The sequence below is a fragment of the Sprattus sprattus genome (assembly GCF_963457725.1).
Source record: "Sprattus sprattus genome assembly, chromosome: 3".
Taxonomy (NCBI): Eukaryota; Metazoa; Chordata; class Actinopteri; order Clupeiformes; family Clupeidae; genus Sprattus; species Sprattus sprattus.
In genome coordinates, this window is record NC_137922.1 from 15,803,154 (window position 1) to 15,823,661 (window position 20,508).

The following is a 20,508-nucleotide window of genomic DNA, read 5'->3' on the forward strand; positions in this document are numbered from 1 at the left end:
GACATTCACAGTCTTCACTGAGCACCTTTTTACATACACATAAAATGTCTTTTTTGGCATGCTAAAAAATACATACATTGGGGATCTGTGCAGAAATATGTGGCATTTGTAAAACGTATTTATTAACATATATAAAAGAAAATAAGCTGAAGATGTCCCTAATCTAAGTTCCATTTACAATTTGCATGCAAGATTGTGTGTGTGTGTGTGTGTTTGGTGTGTATGTGTGTGAGAGAGAGACAGAACGATATATTTAGGGGCAGAGAGAATGTGTTTGTATCTGTATCTGAGAGAGAGAGAAAAATAGATTTTGGTGTGTAAATTGAAGTGAGTGTATGATTTGGGTTATGTCTTGGGCATTTTATTGTTCACCGTTTCAAAATTGTGTACGAATGTGAATTTGTCTTGGTGCTGACACCAAATATAGTGTGCACCACAAGTCACCATGAGACACTTGTCACTATTTTAAGCTTTTTACTGTTTGTGTGTGTCTGTGTAGGCAGTCTCATATTTGGTCTGGTGAGAGGTGGTCAACTATGACCAATTGTTTATTCCTAGGGGATCAGAAAGCCTCCAGGCTCCATCCATCAAACATCAAGCAGGCCCTTCAGTCAACTGGTGAACCTCTCCCATTGGCTCAAATAACACTGACAGTCTTCCGTGTCCAATCACAACCCAGCTCCAATCTTTCGGTCTGGCACTTCCATCCCGTCCATGTCATCATCAGAGAACGGGCTGTGCGATTGGTAGCTGACCTCCACGCCATTTTGCAGGAAGTCTGCAGGTTGTGCCATGGTCGCCATGTCAACCGTGTAGCCATGGTGATGCCGTTCTCTATCCTCATCTTCATCTTCTTCTTCGTCTTCTTCCTCCCCTTCTTCTTCATCGAAGTCATTGTGGTCCACAATTCTCCCCCTCCTTCCATCCCCTCCCCCCTTCTCATTGGCCGTCTTGGTCCCGCCTCCGCGCTGGCGCTCTACCTCCAATTGGGCCGCTTGCTCTTTGGCCTTGCGGCTGCGCTTCCATTTCATCCGCCGGTTCTGGAACCAGATCTTTACCTGGCCAAACACACACACACAAACGTACATTTAAACGCATTATTAGTACTAGTGTAATTATATGTTATTTTTATATTATATTCATATATATATAGGCTTTATATATATTAAAACATACATAAATACATACACATTTGTATTAATTTAGTCATACATGTTATTAAGCCCACATGAAGCAGGGGACATTGTAGTTACTGCAACAAGAAGTCACTGTTATGCACAGTGTAATAAGCTCCCTCTCTCTCTCTCTCTCTCCCCCCCCCACACACACCACAGACATGGGTTCATCCTCACCTGTGTCTCAGTGAGCATGAGAGATGTGGCCACCTCGAAGCGTTTGGGCCTGGAGAGGTACTTGTTGAGTTTGAACTGGTTCTCCAGCTCCAGGAGCTGTTGACTCGTGAAGGCTGTCCGCGGCCGACGGCATTTACCCATCAGCCCCGACTGTGGGGACGCTGTGGGAAGGAGAGGGATACGTTAAAAGCAGTGAGTAAGCAAGTGCATAAATACTCAAAATCATGAGATAATTTCTGTAGCTTTGGATTTCAAACAGACCTTCCATCAAAACAGCAAAGGCAGAATAAGGATGCATCATTGTGCTGTCACAGAGAGAGAGTTCTAAATCATGGTCTCTCTCTCTCTGTCTCATTTGATGACTTGAGTACAACAAAGCTTTTGGAGAACGAGGCCTATCTTTCATGGGATGTAAAAGTGTTCTGTTTTTTTTATTCAGTGGCCCTGAACATTTATCTAACAGGAGACATTTACTAAACGGTTATGATGCCTTTGATGAGCGGGAAAAGGAGCTGTTAATGCACTTGGGAATAAAAGTTTAAGACCATTCATAAGGGGACATGCTATTCATGTCTAAATTTTTATTAGATTTTTGTGTCTTTTATAAAATGCCAAGGACTTTGAGGCATCTATTTAATAGAGGATGAGCCTCTCTTTCTCACACACACACACACACACACACACACAATCTCTCTCACACACACACCCGAATTTGCCCGCTATCATTAACGGTAATAGCTTTACTTGGCTTTATTGTTGACGTGAGGACACAAGAAGCGGAGCTGTAAGGCCGTAAAACGCCAGAGCACGCCATTAACTTAATGAAAATTCGATGAACGCTTTTGGGATTTTATTGATGAACTACAGAATGTTTAAGGTGTTTGTGTAGTTTCACCCCACACAAAGACGTCTTTTAACTCATTTGACGTTTATGGAGAAATAAATACGCCTAGACTAAAATAAATATTGTTATCTCTAAATCTTGTATTAGAGAAGAACAACTATGTTACTATCGGTCAAAACTACATTCGAAAAACTATTTGTGCCGTGTAGAAATCAAGGGTTCTTGTTTCGAGGGCAAAAGGTAGCCTATGACCAAAAAGGAATAAGGAAAGACTTATTACCTTTAAGTCTGTCGTACCTCAAAGTAGGCCTGTAGGCTAAAATAAGTAGCCTAAGCACGCCTACAAGAAACCAGTCACAAATCATGCACTTTGGTCGTTATTTGGGATTGGAAAATGTATTGTTTTTTAACTTAATTTGCATTTTGCGCTATAACGTCACTTTAAATTAGTAATATAATATATTACTTATTTAATCTGTAAGAGGTTATAATTAGACTCCAACTATGGGGAAGCATATGCTGGGTTGCACAGCTCATAAATTAAATAGAAGATAAACACTTAAATATTTCCCGCTCGACTCCCCTTCCTCTCTGTCGCAGTGTAAACATTATTTCAGTTTAATAAATGATTAAAATGCAATTATAAATGTTAGGAATATTTGCTTAAATATTAACCATGTGGTTTTCAGCTCCCCTTTTGTGTGTGTGTATGTGTGTCTGTGTGCGCACCTTTACCTCACCTTTGGATCAGGAACAATAAGTGTCTTTACAGCAATTTCCAGCGGTTAGCTTCAATGCTTTGGAAGTGGTTGTAAAGTGATCAAATACACCTTTACTCTGAGATAAAAATGTCCCAGCCCTTTAGATAGATTAATTGGTCTTCCTGAACGCCAAACTAGATTTGACTAATTATCTAACAAGTATTACGCATTCAACAAACCGCGTGGATAGATTGTTCTTGATTTTTTTTGCAATTAAAGTAAAATATGTTTTCCCTCGTCAACCAGGTCAGGTTATCTCACAGCGTTTTATCAGTACAGTATCAGATCTGTCATTATGTTTGCGTAAAGTGCTGCTTCAAACTTCAAAGAGAAAGGCCACGCCGTGGCTCGTGTGTGTGTGTGTGTGTGTGTGTGTGTGTGTGTGTGTGTGTGTTCACCTGCATATGAATACAGTCTTAATGATAATGACACTTCGTTTTAACTTGAAAGTAATAAAACAAACAGCCAAGCCAGGAAGGCGCGGCACGGTGTCCAGAACAGACAATAGGGCCTACGTGGCTAGTGTTTGTGTACATCTTCATACGAACACAATCGTTTTTCAGTGGAAATAGTTGCATTAAAACAAACTTACTGGCAAACTCAGGAAGGCGCGGCACCATGATCCCCGCCCGTATCCAGTGCTCAAGTGGGAAAGAACCCGCCATCGTTGCTGCTTTTAGGTGATCTGGGTATGGCTGGGCTAGTTGCGTGAACCCAGAGTATGCAAAGGCAGGATGTTGTCCTCCCAGAGCTGATATGGGATACATGGGAGTGGGGTACATGCCAGGTATTGCCCCGTGGGCCAGTGAAGTGAGTCCTGTATGCGAGAGATTCAGTAAACCCGGTTTGGGAATGATCCCGGTTTGAAGCTGAATTAAACCGGGTGTTCCCCTGGGAGATGGTGTGTCGGCGCGCCGGCAGGACACGGGGCTCCCTGCTGGGCTGTCGTTGCTCAGTCCTGGAGAGAGATCCCGATTGGAACGGTGAGTTTCGTCTGCCAGCAAGGCATCAATCCGAAAGTTCTTGGATCTTTCCATCTTTGCGCTTGGCTGGAGATATAGTCTGGCAAATCTTGCGCGAATGACACTTCTAACTTCCGTTGCGGTTGCAGGATGCAGCTGTTTAGAGTAGCCGAGCAAAATAACGTTTCTCACTGATCATTCTTCAGAGGCATTAAATAATCTCGCTTTGTATCATTGAATTGCTGATATGCATGGTTTCTGAAGAAGGCCGATTGTTCTAACCTCATTATATCCTGATTTGAGAAGTTATATGTTCAATATATTTTAGGTTTTGATGCCATGTTCACAATGAATATAAGAGCAACTACATAAACAAGGTAAACTATCTAATAGCATTAAGTACTACGCATGTTAACCGTTTGCGTTTGAATATAAACGACCAAGGAAAAATAACAATGTCCAAAACTTGAATCAACGCCTTGCTTCTTAGTCGACAGCTTTGTTGCTCTTATCTGCGGTGGTTCCGCAGTTGTGGGATAATCTTCGGTTTCACCTGACACGCAGTGTAACTTGTCTCACTAACGCAGTTGTCCACACCTCCGGTCTTGTCCTTGGAATCCCACCCCAAGGTTCATCTGGGCTCTGATTGGCTCATTCGGTTGTCCCGCGGGAGTTGGATCACTTGACAGTTTTCTAATTAACTAATTACGCTCTCATTTGTCCAGTGCTCTCATGATATCCAGAGCGCACGCGTCAGCGTGTCCTGCGCAACCAAAGCGTTTCTGATTTATTTTAGCTGAAAACAGAAGGACAACAGGACTGCATCTGTCATAGGCATATATATCACCACAACCCTGCTCATTTGACAAAAACAGTTATGGTCCTTTGAGGCTAAAAAAGTTTTGACGATTGGTTGTTTGAAGGCATAATCGTCTTGCTGGTTGAATTGTATCTATCATGGCAATGAACACCAAAATTAACTTTTGTGCCAGTGCACACAATCATCAAGTGATGAGGCATAATTGTAGTTACAATATGCGCAAAATGCAACGTGGATACCAGTAGACAAAAGTAGATGGACACCCAAGTAGATCCGGGCCTTCCCGTTTATTCTGAAGTTTGTCATGGTTTAAAGACAGATATCATTTCATCCATTTTTTTTCTTTCAATCAATATATCTTACTTCTACTACTGCTGCTGCTGCTCCTACTGCTGTTACTACTACTACTACTACTACCAACTCTAATAATAATAACAACAACAATATTAATAATAGCAGGATATTATCTATTATTATTATTATTATTATTATTATTATTATTATTAGAGGTAGTAGAAGTAATATGAATGGCCTACGTGCGATATTGTCCAGTAAATGTCTTTAATCTGTAAAATGGAATGTGTATTGTTATCAAACTATATATCTTTCAATATGTATAATCTTAACGACTTGCTTATTTTAAAAGTAGAATCATCAAGGTAATGAAATTTAACGATCTGGAATTATACACAGGCCGTAAAATTGTGCATTAGGTAGATGTGATTTAGAATCATGATGTACCCTATACATATCGAAGGCTTTGTGGGCTTTACGGTTTTGGACCCTCCGTGAAACAAGCCATATTATATCTGAGGACAACATATGATGAGGTAACGGTAATATTTCGTGCAACACATTCCATGTCTCATAAATGTGCATTGTCTAAGAGTGGTCTACCTGTATATCCTTTTCACATCATTTGGTAATTGTTCAGTAACCACCTGTATTTATTTACTCTGTTTACAGCATCCCTCATTGGTATGAGCTTTTCTTCTTCTGGTTGCTCCACGATGTGTCCATTAAAAAAAAAAAGAGAAAAAAATACTGCGAGGTCATCTGCAAGTGTTGTGTGTGTGTGTGTGTGTGTGTGTGTGTGTGTGTGTGTGTGTGTATGGAGGCGCCAGGACGTATTATTGAAATCTTTACAGCGATACTATCCCTAAAAATATGAACACAACATTAAAGATAAATAAATAATATCAGGTAAAATAAAATTAAACCATAGAGATACTATAGGCCTATATTGTGGAGGCCAGATATCGGCCCTATTTCTTATTTTTCTCGTTCTATTTATTTTCAGTGATTATTAGGCTATTTAACATTATTTACCATCAAATTCACTTAAGTGTATAGGCTACAAAAGCGTTGTAAAAATGATATAGAAGTGGATTTTTGATAATTTTAGTCGTTTAACCTGGAAAATTATATCAACCTGCAGAATAACTCATCCAGTGAGACAATGGGAAAAGCGGCTACAGTTTCCTTAGCAATGGGTTGTAGGCTTTACATACATTTTAAAACCATCAGAGAAGTCCACTAGACAGTAGCAAGAAAGTAACAGTTTTAGTGATCTACTGAGGGTAGCTATATTCATCAAATTAAATGTTTCCTATATACACAAGATACATATGAAGATACTTATACTGAAAACGTGGTCTAGTGAAATAAATTCGTTTTTAGGCCTATCGCTTGAAAATATATCCATTTAACCCAACCGCAGTTTGAATTGACAATTGACAATAACAAAATAGATCAAATATATTTAATCAATGTGCAGGATGCAAGTCTGAAACATTTGTTTACAGTATACCCTACAAATCCCATCAACATCGAAAGTGTTAATATTGGCACACCAGAATAAGGCATGGGACATGCTGGTAGCCCAACCAACTAAATTGCGATCTACTTTCTATACCTAACAAAATTGCCTAACAAGGAAATACAAATCCACGGCAGATTGAATGAATCAACCGAGCGCAGAAAATGTGGAGGTTTTTGTTACGTCTGACCCGAGAAGATTGGAGCGGTGACACCTGCGAGGAACACGCCCCTCTCCCCTTCGTGTCCTATCACCCAGATTACTGCCTGTCGTCGGCGGTGATATAGAGCTAATTTGCTCAAGGGAAATCAACGCCGGCAGCCAAGTGCTTTCCGCATATTCTAAAGCAACCTCTCTCCCTCCGCGCCCGTTTCGCTGCTTTTATGATTTAAAAGTAATTTAAATAGGCCGGCTACTGGTAAATCCGTCATTGGCACTCGGTGACAGAGGTGCACAAATTAAATTGAATCAATGCAAGCGGTGGCACCGCTGCCCGCGTGTCACATCTCAGGTTTAAGCGCAAAAGCACTGCAGCGCGCGCAGGCACAAATCGCCAACAAAGGCAAACCGCTGTCACGTTCTCTCTCTCTGGCATGTATTCAACACCTCCTTTTACTTGGTTCAAACTGCAGGTGGTAAACAGGTATTTTTGGTATTAAGAACATAGGCAGTTGTTGTAGATAGCTGATTTAGCATCAATAATTTCATTTAATAATTTGTCAGTCGGTATCGTCAGTCAGCAAACAATCACCTTGATACTGTGGCCCTGCCTGTACAGTAATGTTTCTCACTTGTCAGTGGTGATGTTGCTCTGTGATTTGAGACAGGAGTGGAAGTGAGATGAGAATGGAAGTCAGAATAACAGGAGGAAGAGAAGTGTGATTGACAGAGATGCCGGCAGAAGAGAGGGGAGGGGGTAGGCTACCAGTGACAAGAGTGTGATTGGTTTTCAGTTTAGTGTGGGGCTGGATTAGGTAGTGGGGCAGGCTGCTGTTCTTTAATCAGGATAGGACAGGTGTGTGTGTGTGTGTGTGTGTGTGTGTGTGTGTGTGTTTGTGTGAGTGTCTGTGTGTGTGTGTGAGAGAGAGAAAGAGAGAGAGTACAGGATTTTGAAGACCAAACTACCTGATTAACTCTGTATCATCAATTTTGTCACTGGTCTTGATACAGACTCGAGGGATTGTGCCATTTTTAGCGTAGTCATATGAGTCCAAGTAAAGCATAAACCTTATATTTATACAACTTCTCCTACCTGTGCAACTATATTCTTATAAATGTAATATATAAACTATATTAATATAACACAGATGCAGGTACACAAATGGCACATACATTTACATTTGAATATTAATAATGTTAATATTGCTGCTGCTTTTTCCCCCTGGAGTGAAACTAGTAGAGCAAAGTGCTACCAACATCAAGGGAGCACACATATTGATCAAATTAAGGCCATAGCTGCACTGTCAATGTTATCTGCTGAATTAACAGTTGTAAATATGCCTTTGCTAGCTCTGGATATAAGTCTATCTAATCAGACTTGGTGATGACACTGTACGTCATTTTAGCTGGAGGCCATAAACTGTACAAATATTACAGCACTCATAGCTCCAGGTATTAGTTTTTAATCCATGACAATGGTATAATTGCAGTACAAAGTCAAAGTTTATCAATGAATCCCATAACATTTAGTGCCTGTCGCATTTACAGAACATAAAAGGACTTATCACCGATTATGGGCATATTTTTCAATCATTACCACAGCTCTTCAGTAATTTGAGCACAACCAACAAACGATCCCATGCCTCTTCCAGTCAGCACTTTGTTTCCTTATTGGGCGTTGATCTCTCCGTGTCTATCCTGAAAAGGATAGTGTGATTAGGCCCTGCGGGGGGATTTGAAGTTCCCCTAAATGCTAGCCAATGTCCTCTTTTTTTCATGCTTGGTTGAACTATAATAAAGTTTGCACATCTATAATTGCTTTCGTCTTTGATCCTATTTTATATTTTGATTTTGCAGTGAATACATCTTGAAAAATCAGAAAAGCACTGATATGTAAATGCCCTCAAAGAATAAGTCCATTGTGAGGTGTTAGAGTTACATTTAGTCATTTACCAGACACTTTTGTCCAAAGCGATGTACTGTACAAGGGAGAGTTGCCTGTTTCAGTACAGGGTGATATGATTAGATCTAGCTTCAGGCTGTACAGATATTTCAAGACCAAATATTTCTGCCCAGAGCCGGGCAAAAGGGAGCATCTTACCTATTTTAATCACAGTTAGTCAACTGTCATATGACTGGTCATTATTTCCTTCATCTTGATAATGTCTATAAACACTGTCTATGATTTGTCATCCACTACCTTTGAGTTTGTGAAATAATGAATTGGGGGGCAATGATCCATTCTGGGAAATCAAACCACTATATGTCGAGTGGGACAGCATTATAATAAATTGTACAAAGTTAATAATTGTACAAAGTACAATCATTGTACAAAAATAGTTTAAGACCTATGCCCTTGCATACCTCTACACCTTTAAGTATATAGGCTATATATTAAGTCACGTTTAATTAAAATTCAAATATCAAAATGAAATATCAGAAATGTACAAAACATGAACTTGCTATACCTTTCACTTTCACCAGGGTTCTTTGGCTAATGTGTTAGTCTAAAACCTCACCAGTGTTTTTTGGCTAATGGGTTAGTCTTAAACTTTTGCTTATCTACACTTCTAAGGCACAGTGTTATAGAGGCTTTATTAAAGTCACAACAAAATTCATTTATCTTTGCATGACCAAATGAAGGCCTTTCATCAGCAGAATATCACGTCCACACCTTGAATAAGGGTTCTTCTAACTCGAGCGCAATGCAGTGTTTCCATTTGACAATGCACGAGGGCGTGAGCAGAAGCTCTTGTTAGCCACTTTAGTTGGTGCTCATGGTGCATAGCTCTACATTATGTATAGCTGTTCAGGAAAGTTGCTCAGTTGATGAAGTAAAATGCTAATGTGGACTCCTTAAGTTGGCATCTGTAGCGAAAGACTCGGGGCAACACATCTGCTCGCACCACTAGACTGGCGCAAACTGGCCTTGCCATCTCTGTCTTCTGCCTGCCTCGCAGTTGATAAATGGTTTGGGCACACAATGGCCTTTTTATGAAGTAAAAATCATCTCTCGGTCCCCCCGTTAATTAGCCTAATTCCCACACCGTTAGAGAGGCTCGATAAATCACCTCGTTCCCGGCTGGACCTTGGGACCCTAATTAATGTCGGCTCATTAAGGAGATAAAGATAATTTATTAGACTCGTTTTTTTGTCACTGCCTGTGCCCGTCATTCATTAACTAATATTGAACCTCGCTTGATGAGCCTTGAGCTGTAGCTTATGCCAGTGTTGGCATGCACGGAGGTTGGCCACGGGAGGCGTGGGGCATATGTCTGTCACCCTGGCCATAATATACTGGGTCTGGTGACATCACCACAGATTTGGGATCAGGCTAGGCTGTGAAACATCTCATAGAATAGAAGGCACAGTATGCTTAAATATTTAACTGTGATTTAACTGTCACACAATTTATACACATTTTATGCAGATAAGCTACCTGTCTACCTCTCACATGCAATATTTGAGTCCCTGTCATACAAAAAAGTTAAATGACCTTACTCCATAGGTCATTTTACTATCTATCATTTTTACTGAGAAATCTACATATTAATTTACTTTACATTGCTGACATAAACAGGCAACAACTTTTGTTAACAAATGAAGCCATTAAAACTGCCTACATATGGGAGGGAGGACATTGGGGTGCTGGGACCAACTGTGCTTAGCTGGTTTGCAAAGAGTTGCAATCAGTAGCCTGAATTAGCCAGTTAAAAAACAATTCTACCTTCCCTCTTAATCACCCCCCACTCCCTCCCTCCTTCTCTCTCTCTCTCTCTCCCTCTCTCTCTCCCTCCCTCACTCACACAGGTCAACCTGAGCAGCATTGCACCTGTTCGTTTTTTCCAGCCTGTCGGTAACAAAGGCTCTTTCTTTCTTTCCTTCACACCCTGCTGAGACTGCCTCTGCTTTATGGCCCCTTAATGAGGGACGCGCTTCACTTTGCGGCTCTCAGCCCGCCGTTTTACTGTCCCCGACAAGGGCCCCATTGTATAGCAACAGATAAACAGTGGTTATCTCAGAACAAGCCGTAATTACTTTCACCCTGCAATCCGTCTATCTCTGCACTAACCACATACATACCCTCTCGCTCTCTTTCACACACACACACACACACACACACACACACACACACACACACACACACACACACACACACACACACAAACATACACACACGCCGCAGGCTTGTACACACCTTATCTTATTCTCAGTGTGACTTGTCATGACTTTGAAGCTCTTTTTCTGTCTTTAGTCATGTTACTCTTTATTGGGACACCTCTCCCATTTCTTTCTGTTTAGCACCAGTTGATTGTGGGAGAGAGTGTTTATCTGGGGAAAGTTTACACTCCTTCCCATTAAGGTGTTAAATAGAGAGGGATTGTATGTGGAATATTCTTCCAAACTGGGAATTTTTTTGAAAACACAAAACAATTGATTATCTACACACGATTTCTTTTGCCCTCTTGAAATATTCGTATACTGAAAACATATTTAATTTTTCTCATTATAAACACCATTGTGTATGTGCAATGTCTCTGTGCTTCAAAAAACATATTTCTATTTTGTAGATTTGATTTGAACAAACCATTTCAGGGTTTAAAGCTCTATTTCATTTTTAATTTTTTCGTTGGAGTATGAGTGTCTGTTCCCACCTGGACAGGTGCTTCTTAGCTACCTCACTGCAGACTGAAACATGCTGCTGATGGTCCCGGGGTCCAACAGTAAGTGTTACGGGCTGGCTTTGATAATGTGCCGCCTCTGATATTTATGTACACACAGAGCGCATGAGGAAGTCTGTACAAAGTCATTAACACACTGTAAATGTGTACTTATTGGGCAATTTGACCCATAAGAGTAACCTTTGGTAAGAGTGCACGCAGCCCATAATAGGGAAGTCATAATATCCTGTCAGACAATATGGCCTGGAGATGTCCGAGATAATTATAATTACCATTACCTTTTCCACGACAGGTCTGGCTTTGATTTGTTATGTCGGTTACCCATGACAACAAATAAATATAAGCGTTGTTTGGCGAGCGTTTATTTGGCTGGTGACAGACAAAGCTGTAAATGCCTGAATTGAAAAGCATTGTTTAAAAAAAAACTCAAAACAGATGAAACCAAATTATGAGGTGTATAAAAGAAATGTTCACATCTTTTTTTCCTGTAATGGGCCAGATTGATCAAACATGAAACATTTACAGTTCACTTATTTATGTAAATGGTGATGGAGAGAATCCTTGGAGAGTTCTTTATCATTCTTACTGCGTAGCCCTCTTCTGGCCTTTAGAGGAATAGCATGGTTTTGCAAAGTGAGAAACTCTATCAGGTCTAGTTTGGAATAATGCGATGGATAGCGTTTCCCTCTGTCTGAAGGAATAATCATTCATCCTTCATATCCTTCAAAATGGCAGAGCACAGGACTAGTATATGGTTTGCGTCTGTATGCTGTATGAAAAGCTTCTTAACTGCACTCCCCAAAGCCTCCGTTTTTTTTTTGTTGAAAATGGTGATGAAAGAAAGCTAACATCACAGCAGGTTCATGTTTGATAAGATTTAGCTCTAATATTTAGGATGTATAACGGAGGTGACTGGTGTGAAAGACCTGAGGCTCACTTTACAGGTTGACCTCTCCAAGGTCCCAACAACTCCCCTTCTCCCGTCACACAGACACACAACCCCCCCCCCCCCCCCCAAACACACACACACAGAGTCCCCAAACACCCCCCAATACCCACAAACACTATAGTCTTTTAGGCAATCCACCCCCGAACCCCCGCACCCCCACCACCACACACACGGAGAACAATGGGACATGGTGTCACTTCCATTCTTCCATTGTTTGGCTCACGCGTTCCTCCTAATGACCTGTGGAGAATTGAACACTTCCTACAGCACAAAAGAGAGTGCTCAGATGACCCCCAGAGACCCTGATTAATGAGCCAGGGAGCCTCCCAGACAATATAAGCAGATGCGTGCGTGCGTGTGTGTGTGTTTCGGTGAGTGTGTGTGCATGTCTCCACACGTGTGTGTGTGTGTGTGTGTGTGTGTGTGTGTGTGTGTGTGTGTGTGTGTGTGTGTGTGTGTGTGTGTGTGTGTGTGTGTGTGTGTGTGTGTGTGTGTGTGCATGTGTTGGTCTGCGTGTGCAGCTAATTGAAATGAAAGAGATGTTTGAGACATCTGTTGCACTTGAACAAAGTGTGGCGAGGTTTTTGGCACCACACAGGACAGATGGGGTGGGGAAGCAGTGAGGACCTTCACTCCCTCACGGTGGGCAAGAAAAGCACCAAAACAAACCCCCCACAAAGTAGTTATTATTATGGAGTTTATGTGAAAGACCTCATTGACTTTTCACACTGAGAGGACGTCCTTAAGGAGACTCAATGCAGAGATCAAGGCTTCTCAGTCGCCTTGGTCTGTTGACTTCTGGATATTTGGAGACAGGACTGAACTATTCAAAGGTATTCAGCAAATCTCATTATCATTCATATCTAAAATCCTATACCTCACATTGCTAGTCATCTTGACCAAGACTCCCTGGTAGACGATATATTTAATCTTTATGACTTCCTTCTTGGTCAAATAAAGGATGAATAAAACCATGAATGGTTTTCACACACTTGTGAAAGGGGAAACCCTTTAAAAACATAAAACTCCTTAAAAACTGCACCCCATGAAAACAGGTCATCGATCCACAGCATTCGTCCATTAATTTCTCCACTAATATGAACCATGTCAAAGGGAATGAATGTGTCCCATCAGCACTTCAGCTGTCACCCTGCCACACTGCTAAAAAAAAACAGCCTTTTAGCAAGCACAGGCCTGAAAAGACTTAAAATCAATCTATTGGTCGATTGGTCAATCAACTTCAGCAACGCTGGCTAATATTCGCACTCTGAGTATATCTAAGCATCAATACTCTGGTGACGCTTCAGCTTCGATTGGTGGGGAACTCTGTCACCTCGGCTGTGACATGTGAGGTGAGGTGCATGAGTAAGTGAGTGAAGGAGTGAGTGAAGAACTGTATGTGTGTGTGTATGTATGTTTGTGTGTTGGGTTTGTGGGTGAGCGAGAGAATACATTAATGGAGAGAGAAGGAACTTTCAACCATGTTAACATTATATTTAGCATTTAGCATTTAGCATTTAGCATTTGGTAGGTGCTTTTATGCTATTCCAATTCGTTTATGCAGTTTTAGTGTCCCCTGGGCATTTCAACCTGAATATGAGTGTTCATCATTTCAGCTGAAGGTGTAGGGTTCAGCTGAAGGTAAGGCATTATGCTCTCTACATATGTAAAAAACGTATATGAATTTTAAAGACCTTTTCATATGGATCATATGAAAAGGTCTTTAAAATTCATTTTTTTTTGTATATACAATAACAGTGTGTTAACACACATAATTATGTCCCCTTCCATACACAGTAACATAGACAAAATCTATGTTTATATGAACTACCTTGCACATTGAAGTTTAGTTTAAAATGTACTGTATATGCAAGCTCTTATCCATGGTACAAACAACAAACAATCATTTTAAAACGGAATTGTGGCTAATATGTTCTTACATTGGAATGAATGGAGAGGGATGAGTTTTCATGCATTCATCTCATCCCCTCAGACAGTCATCGTGACACATACATTTATATAGACATGCAGACGAGTGGGCAGGTAACAATGAAGTGTTCTCCCTTTGCTATCTGACTGTTTGATAGAGTGATTATAAAGATCAGGGGCCGTATTCACAAAGAATCTTAGGGCTAAAAGTAGCTCATAAGTGGCGAATTTAGGAGAAACTCCTAAAAATAATGGGCGTGTCAGTCTTAAATCTTTTTTTACTAAGAGCAATTCACAAAATATTTTATCCCTAAAAGTAGCACCTAAGTCTAGGACAGCTTAAAACTCCTCATGAGGACTCCTAAATCACTAAGACCTATTCACAAAAAATCGTAAGATGGCTGCAGCCGACTTGGAATTGATAAAAGACATTGTTTAAACCGTGAAGGTATTAATATTGTTGTAAAATTAGCACGGGATGCAATGACGCCTTTAAACAACGATGTGTCCCGAAGTGAAATGTTTGGAAACATAAAGATAGCCTATTTGGCTTCGGGGAAATCGCAAATGACGACACTGGGAATCATCAGTCAGCCGTTTAATTCATCAAACTATCAACGCACTGTAGACCCCACATCATCCAACAGTTTATCCAGTTGCTTTTGGACAATCGCCTATTACACAATATCAAAGTAAATTCCATGGCGATCGCAGGAATGTCCAGTGACGGGACACACATTACAATAATTCGTCCACCGTGGCCTGGATGTACCGATGACTCGTGCATTTCAGCGGAGAGCGGTCGCAGGTTTTTGAGAACTTACCAGCTGGATGCCGCTGGGGTGACAGTGGCTATTGGTCCTGGGACCAGTAGGCTTTCGCCTAGGCTACGGTTCACGTTCGTTTCGCTTTGATCAATTAAGATTGGAGGGCTTGAAGGGCCGTATGTGCTGATATTTGAAGTGGTCAAGGGCTGGAAATATAATAGCCTAACAGTTTGCTGGGTGCTTTAATTATTACTGCCTTGATTACATGCAATTGCCATATTATATATTGATCGCTTTCTAATTATCTTATCGTGCAAAGTGTCATTCCCGTTGGATGCACAAACTTGTCATCATGCGTGTGCATTCTGCTAACTGCACTGTCCATAACTATTTAATATGACTTAATTTGAAGCCTAGGTTATTCTCTTATTTTCAGTTGATATAGTGGGATTGTTAGAGGGACGTCACGAATGAGTTTTTAATGAGAGAGCCTGTCAGCAACCAATCACCGTCCTCACCCCTTCTAAACTCGTGCATGAGAATCGACGTCATCCATAGCAACGGAGCTTTTATCTTAAGCTTAGGAGTTGGTATTATCCTTAGTATGAGTAGGTCTCAGAGCCGTTGTGAATCACTTTTAAGAAATTACTCCTACGTAAAAGGTTTTAGCACGAGTTAGGAGCACTCCTAGTGGAAAGATAAAAGGCTTTGTGAATACGGCCCCAGGTTTATGGATAAATTGAGAAAATAAAAGTGCACACCTTAATAGCGCCAAGCACCTAGAAGAGGGTAGGTCAGGTATATACTGATAGTATGATAGATTGCATTCAACTAATCACTGTTTATCATCTGATACCATTTGAAGTAAGCTAATTAGGCTGGGATGGTCTAAATAGGCTCACTAAAAAGGCTAGTCTGTGTGAGGACCAATATTTCTAGGTAATGGTCAACTGTATGGGTTTTGTGTATTTTGTATTTATGTGCATTTTTTTTTTTTTAATGGTGGCCACCCTCAGAAGAGGTTGCATGACGCCCCTGGTGATTCCTATATGTTTTTTTTTACAAACCTTTCCCATATCGTGCTCTGAAAACATTGAAAACATGACCATGTTTTTAAAACACAAAGACTTGGTGTATCTGGGAGGGCCTTTATGGAGCTGGGTCTTGCTGACCTTATTCCACTGCATAACAACTCCATCGAGATTCATGATAGTCTTTAGGCATTAATAAACGGTACTAATGAAAACAATAAAAGCACAACCCATCCTTAACAGCCTTAAGTGAATGTCCAAATCCACAGACAGATTGGCCATCATGTAATATCATTACCAAGGAATGTCGTATGGCACTGTATAACGTGTCACTGATAGATGATGTCACTGTCATCTAATACAGGTTCTAATCTTCTCCTGGGTTCATTAACCTCGGGGGAACGAGATCCTGGTCGCACGCAGGGGTTAATCTGTGTGTCGATTTGATGCGCCACCATTCATCACGTCCGGCGTGCGTTATCTGTGCTTCAGCCCACCGGCAGTCTTTCCCGAAAGGACAGGTCAGTCAGCTCAATTCCTCTTGCCTGGTGCCTGTCCCGCTGCTTAATTGGCTAGAATGGGCTACTCCGCCCACTAGTAAAGAGAGAATGTTTAATTAGTGGACTACTATTGGTCATTTGGTATGGTGACAGTAACGACTGCTTTAATATAATAAGAAACGGGTGGGTGGAAGTGGGGGTGCACTGGAACTTTCAGGTTAATCACCTGAATCATTCGGTATGCCTAGTAAAGGGTTAGATAGGGCATGTGTCATAATAATATCCCAGTATTTATGAAGGAGTGATAGTCGTACCACCTGCTATGTCTACTAGATTCTTTTGGGGGGGATAAGATGTTTCCAACGATCTTCTGTAGCATTACACAGTAACGATGTGTTCAGCAAAATAAAGCAAATCTCTCTGGCGTTACGAGGTCAGCATTGAAAGGTCAAAGCAATGGTCTGAGAATCTCTCTAGGTTGTTTTGCAAATTGCCTTTTGAGTTCCCTTTGAAATTAGTTTGTTTTCACCCCACTGAAAAAAATATTTCTATCCTCTCTGTACTTTAAAGCAGCAATACTACCCAAAAGGCATGCAAAAACCTTGCCAGCACCACAAACATGGTAATGATAAACGCTTGCCAGCACACTAACTGGTGTCTCTTGGCAGTATTGCTGGCAATGTCATGCTGTGAAAGCTTTTGTTCCATTTTTGCAGGGTATTCCAGCCCGGTACACAGAACTACATTGAGCATATCCTGGATGGCTAGTTGGAAAGACCATATCAAAATGAATTTGAGGATGGTACCAAAACTAGTTGCCTATAAAAACCATACCTCAAAAAGTGTCAAATTGTTGCATAGTGTGTACTTTAACAAATTATATTTATTTATTTTTAAACCAGGTAACAATGCATAAGGGATCATGATGCAATTCCAGCTTTGTTTGAACGGCTACACCACGCATTCAGTTGGTTCAAGTGACTGAAGGATTAAATGCTGTTTTACAGACATACGCTGGTTACTTAGTAAGTGGCCCACTTCTGCACAGAGTTGGAATGGTCTTTGTGGTGAAGTAGCCATCAGTTAACTGGTGGTTCTATCAGAGTTTCTGACAATCTGAAGAGGTCCAGCCGACAGAGGCCAATTTACCTTCCATTCTAAGCCATGACATTTAATTCGCTAATTAAAAACACCCCTATATTTTTTACAAGTTATCTCTCACTTCCTCTCTTTCACTCACAGACACACAAACAGAACAACATGTACACTTACACACACAGACATTCAAGTCACCTCTCTTCTCCTTTCAGGGATGCCCTTTTTCAATTACTCATTCGATACTGAATATGTATGGGCCCCATATGCGATAGCAAGCACACACACACACACACACACACACACACACACACACACCCAGGCTAGAGCACGGGTGACAATGCAGCATTAGGGAAATAAATATCTCCATTAGGTACATTGTGAGCAGCCGTCAGGGCCAGCTCCAGTGCGTTATTAATGGAGAAGGCCTCCAGTTTGATTAAGATGGATGATTTATTAGGAAATTGAACACACACACACATACACACACACACACACATACATAGATGGATGTCATCCTAGGGAAGGTCACAAGAGATGAAGATCACTGTGAAATCATGCTGTTAAACCAGTCTGCTCACACACACGCATGCACACACATATACACACACACACACACACACACAAACACACACACACACGCACACACACGCACACACACACGCACACACACACGCACACACACGCACACACACGCACACACACACACACACACACACACAAACTCACACGTGGATGTACACTTTAATTTATGTGATACGTATACAACATGCACATGTACACATGCAAATAAAAGCTCCACAGTGATAGATTGAGCTCCCTGCCCTCCCCAAATGCATAATAAATGTAATAGGTCCTATGTGCGGTGATGGAATGGGAGAATCTCTCCTGCCTCCCACCTTTTTCATCACTGCTCTTTAAAGCACTCAAACATGATAAACACACCTCAGACCACACTCACACATAGGTGTTTAGCAGGGAGCGCTAGAGAGGGAAATTAAGGAAAGTAGGAGAAATAAAATCTACATTATTTGAAAACTTTTTGAATGTGTTTATATGTGTGCAGACGATCAGACTATTGTGTTTGTGTCTGTAAGACCGATTGTGTATGAGTGATTGTGTTAAAATGTGTGTAAAAAAAATCCTATTTGTATGTATGTGTGTGTGTGTGTGTGTGTGTGTGTGTGTGTGTGTGACATCAGGCAGGGAAGATACCTCTCTTCAAATGTGTGTGTGTGTGAAGTTATCTCTCTCTTAGTGTGTGTGCATGTGTGTATGTGTGTGTGTTTAAGTAAGCCAAAGGGTTATATGGTTGCTCAGTCAGACGTGTAACGAGGGTTCATTCAGGCGTTTTTCAATTAGCCTCACAGCTCTGACCCCGAGAGGGAGTGGCACAGTGTGGCGTGGACCGTCCTGTCCCATCCAGACTTAGGTGGGGGGCAGATGTGTGTGTGTGTGTGTGTGTGTGTGTATAGGGGGGTGGTGAGCCAGACATTTTTTTGTGACGCGTCCCATTTATCAGCACACTTAACCCCGGGGCAGCAGGTTGTAATCCAGAGCGGGGACCAGGCACTTGGTCTAATTAGGTCCGTTAAACAGGCACCCTCCGTGGGCCTCACCTACAGCCAGAGCCCCTCTCTCTCTCTTCTCCTTCTCCTCCTCTTCCTCCACCTGACTTCTCTGCTTTCTCTCTACCTGCCACCTCTGGATGGCTACCTACTGCCCGTTTCTGCCCGCTTCCGCAGCCTTAGAGTATAGTTGCCGCAGGAGGGTTACTGGACCCAGGTGTGTGGCTTTGGCACTGGAAACAGCTCCGGTAATATGCTCAGGTAAATATACCTTAAACTGAAGTCAAGATGACAGCAAGTGGAGCAGAAATGGAGCAAGTGATGCCAAGATCGGTAGCCTGATATAATCACTGCATCTAAAGACCAGTTTCAAGTGTTTGTAAACACATGCAAGTGGAGCAGAAGTGTGATAATGATGCTGACAAGAAAGTGCCATTCAGATATTTGAGTTGAGGAAAATGAACCCCTGAGTATTTCTCCTGAGTATTTCTCCTGACATAAATGACAAATAGGATTTAACATTGGATATTTTACCACTGGACTCTTCTCTCGCTCACAAAGTGATTTTATTGTTCTGGATGGATGTCATGGATACAGCATAGACAAATATATCAAATGGAAAAAATGTACATTTGCTTGTAATCAATGTGAAGGTTTAATTTACCTCTTCCTGCGTTCTTTTCTATTTTGTTTGATAACGCAGCTTTTAAATATGACTAGATTAAATCGGAGTCTTTTCAGTCGACCTGCTCTGGCTTGTCAATGAAATATCCATTAGGCACATTGTCCTTGGCTTAAGTGTTTAAACATTTGATATAACTGAAATATGATTGTGTTCCTTTCTCTTTCCCCGTGTATAGACACAAGGTTTCCTATTTGAATGGAAGCCATTTTCAGGTGACACACAATAGAAACAAATACTTATCTAACTGGCACACTTCCTTTCTCAGTCACCAACACACACTCGTAAGAATAAAGCAGTTCTTTAGTATGTGCTGTGTAACGAGGTGTTTGAACAGCCTCAATCCCAAGTTCACGTCCCTTTGAATAAAGGTGAACTCTGCAATGGGTATTACTCAGGTTGACAGTATCAAAGGCACGGGGACCATAAATCTAACGCTAGGCTCCAAGAGGCCCAGATCTAGCCAGGGTGGCTCCAAAGGCTGTTTAACTGTGAGCACATCAAGGAGTGGACAGACAAAAACGTCCATAGAGACAAAATCAGAAAACTGCACAGCTGTAGACACACACACACACACACACACACACA

The 20,508-nt window shown here is 41.3% G+C and overlaps 1 protein-coding gene across 1 annotated transcript; it reads right to left on the reverse strand.

Annotated features, from left to right (window-relative positions):
* Nucleotides 1-668: 668 nt before the first annotated feature.
* Nucleotides 669-3,994, reverse strand: mnx2b (motor neuron and pancreas homeobox 2b; the record flags this gene model as incomplete). Its single annotated transcript, XM_080835286.1, has 3 exons — nt 669-1,058; nt 1,353-1,513; nt 3,550-3,994. 3 exons carry the CDS (start codon nt 3,992-3,994, stop codon nt 669-671), a joined length of 996 nt encoding a protein of 331 aa, XP_080691412.1.
* Between the last annotated feature and the right edge of the window lie 16,514 nt (nt 3,995-20,508).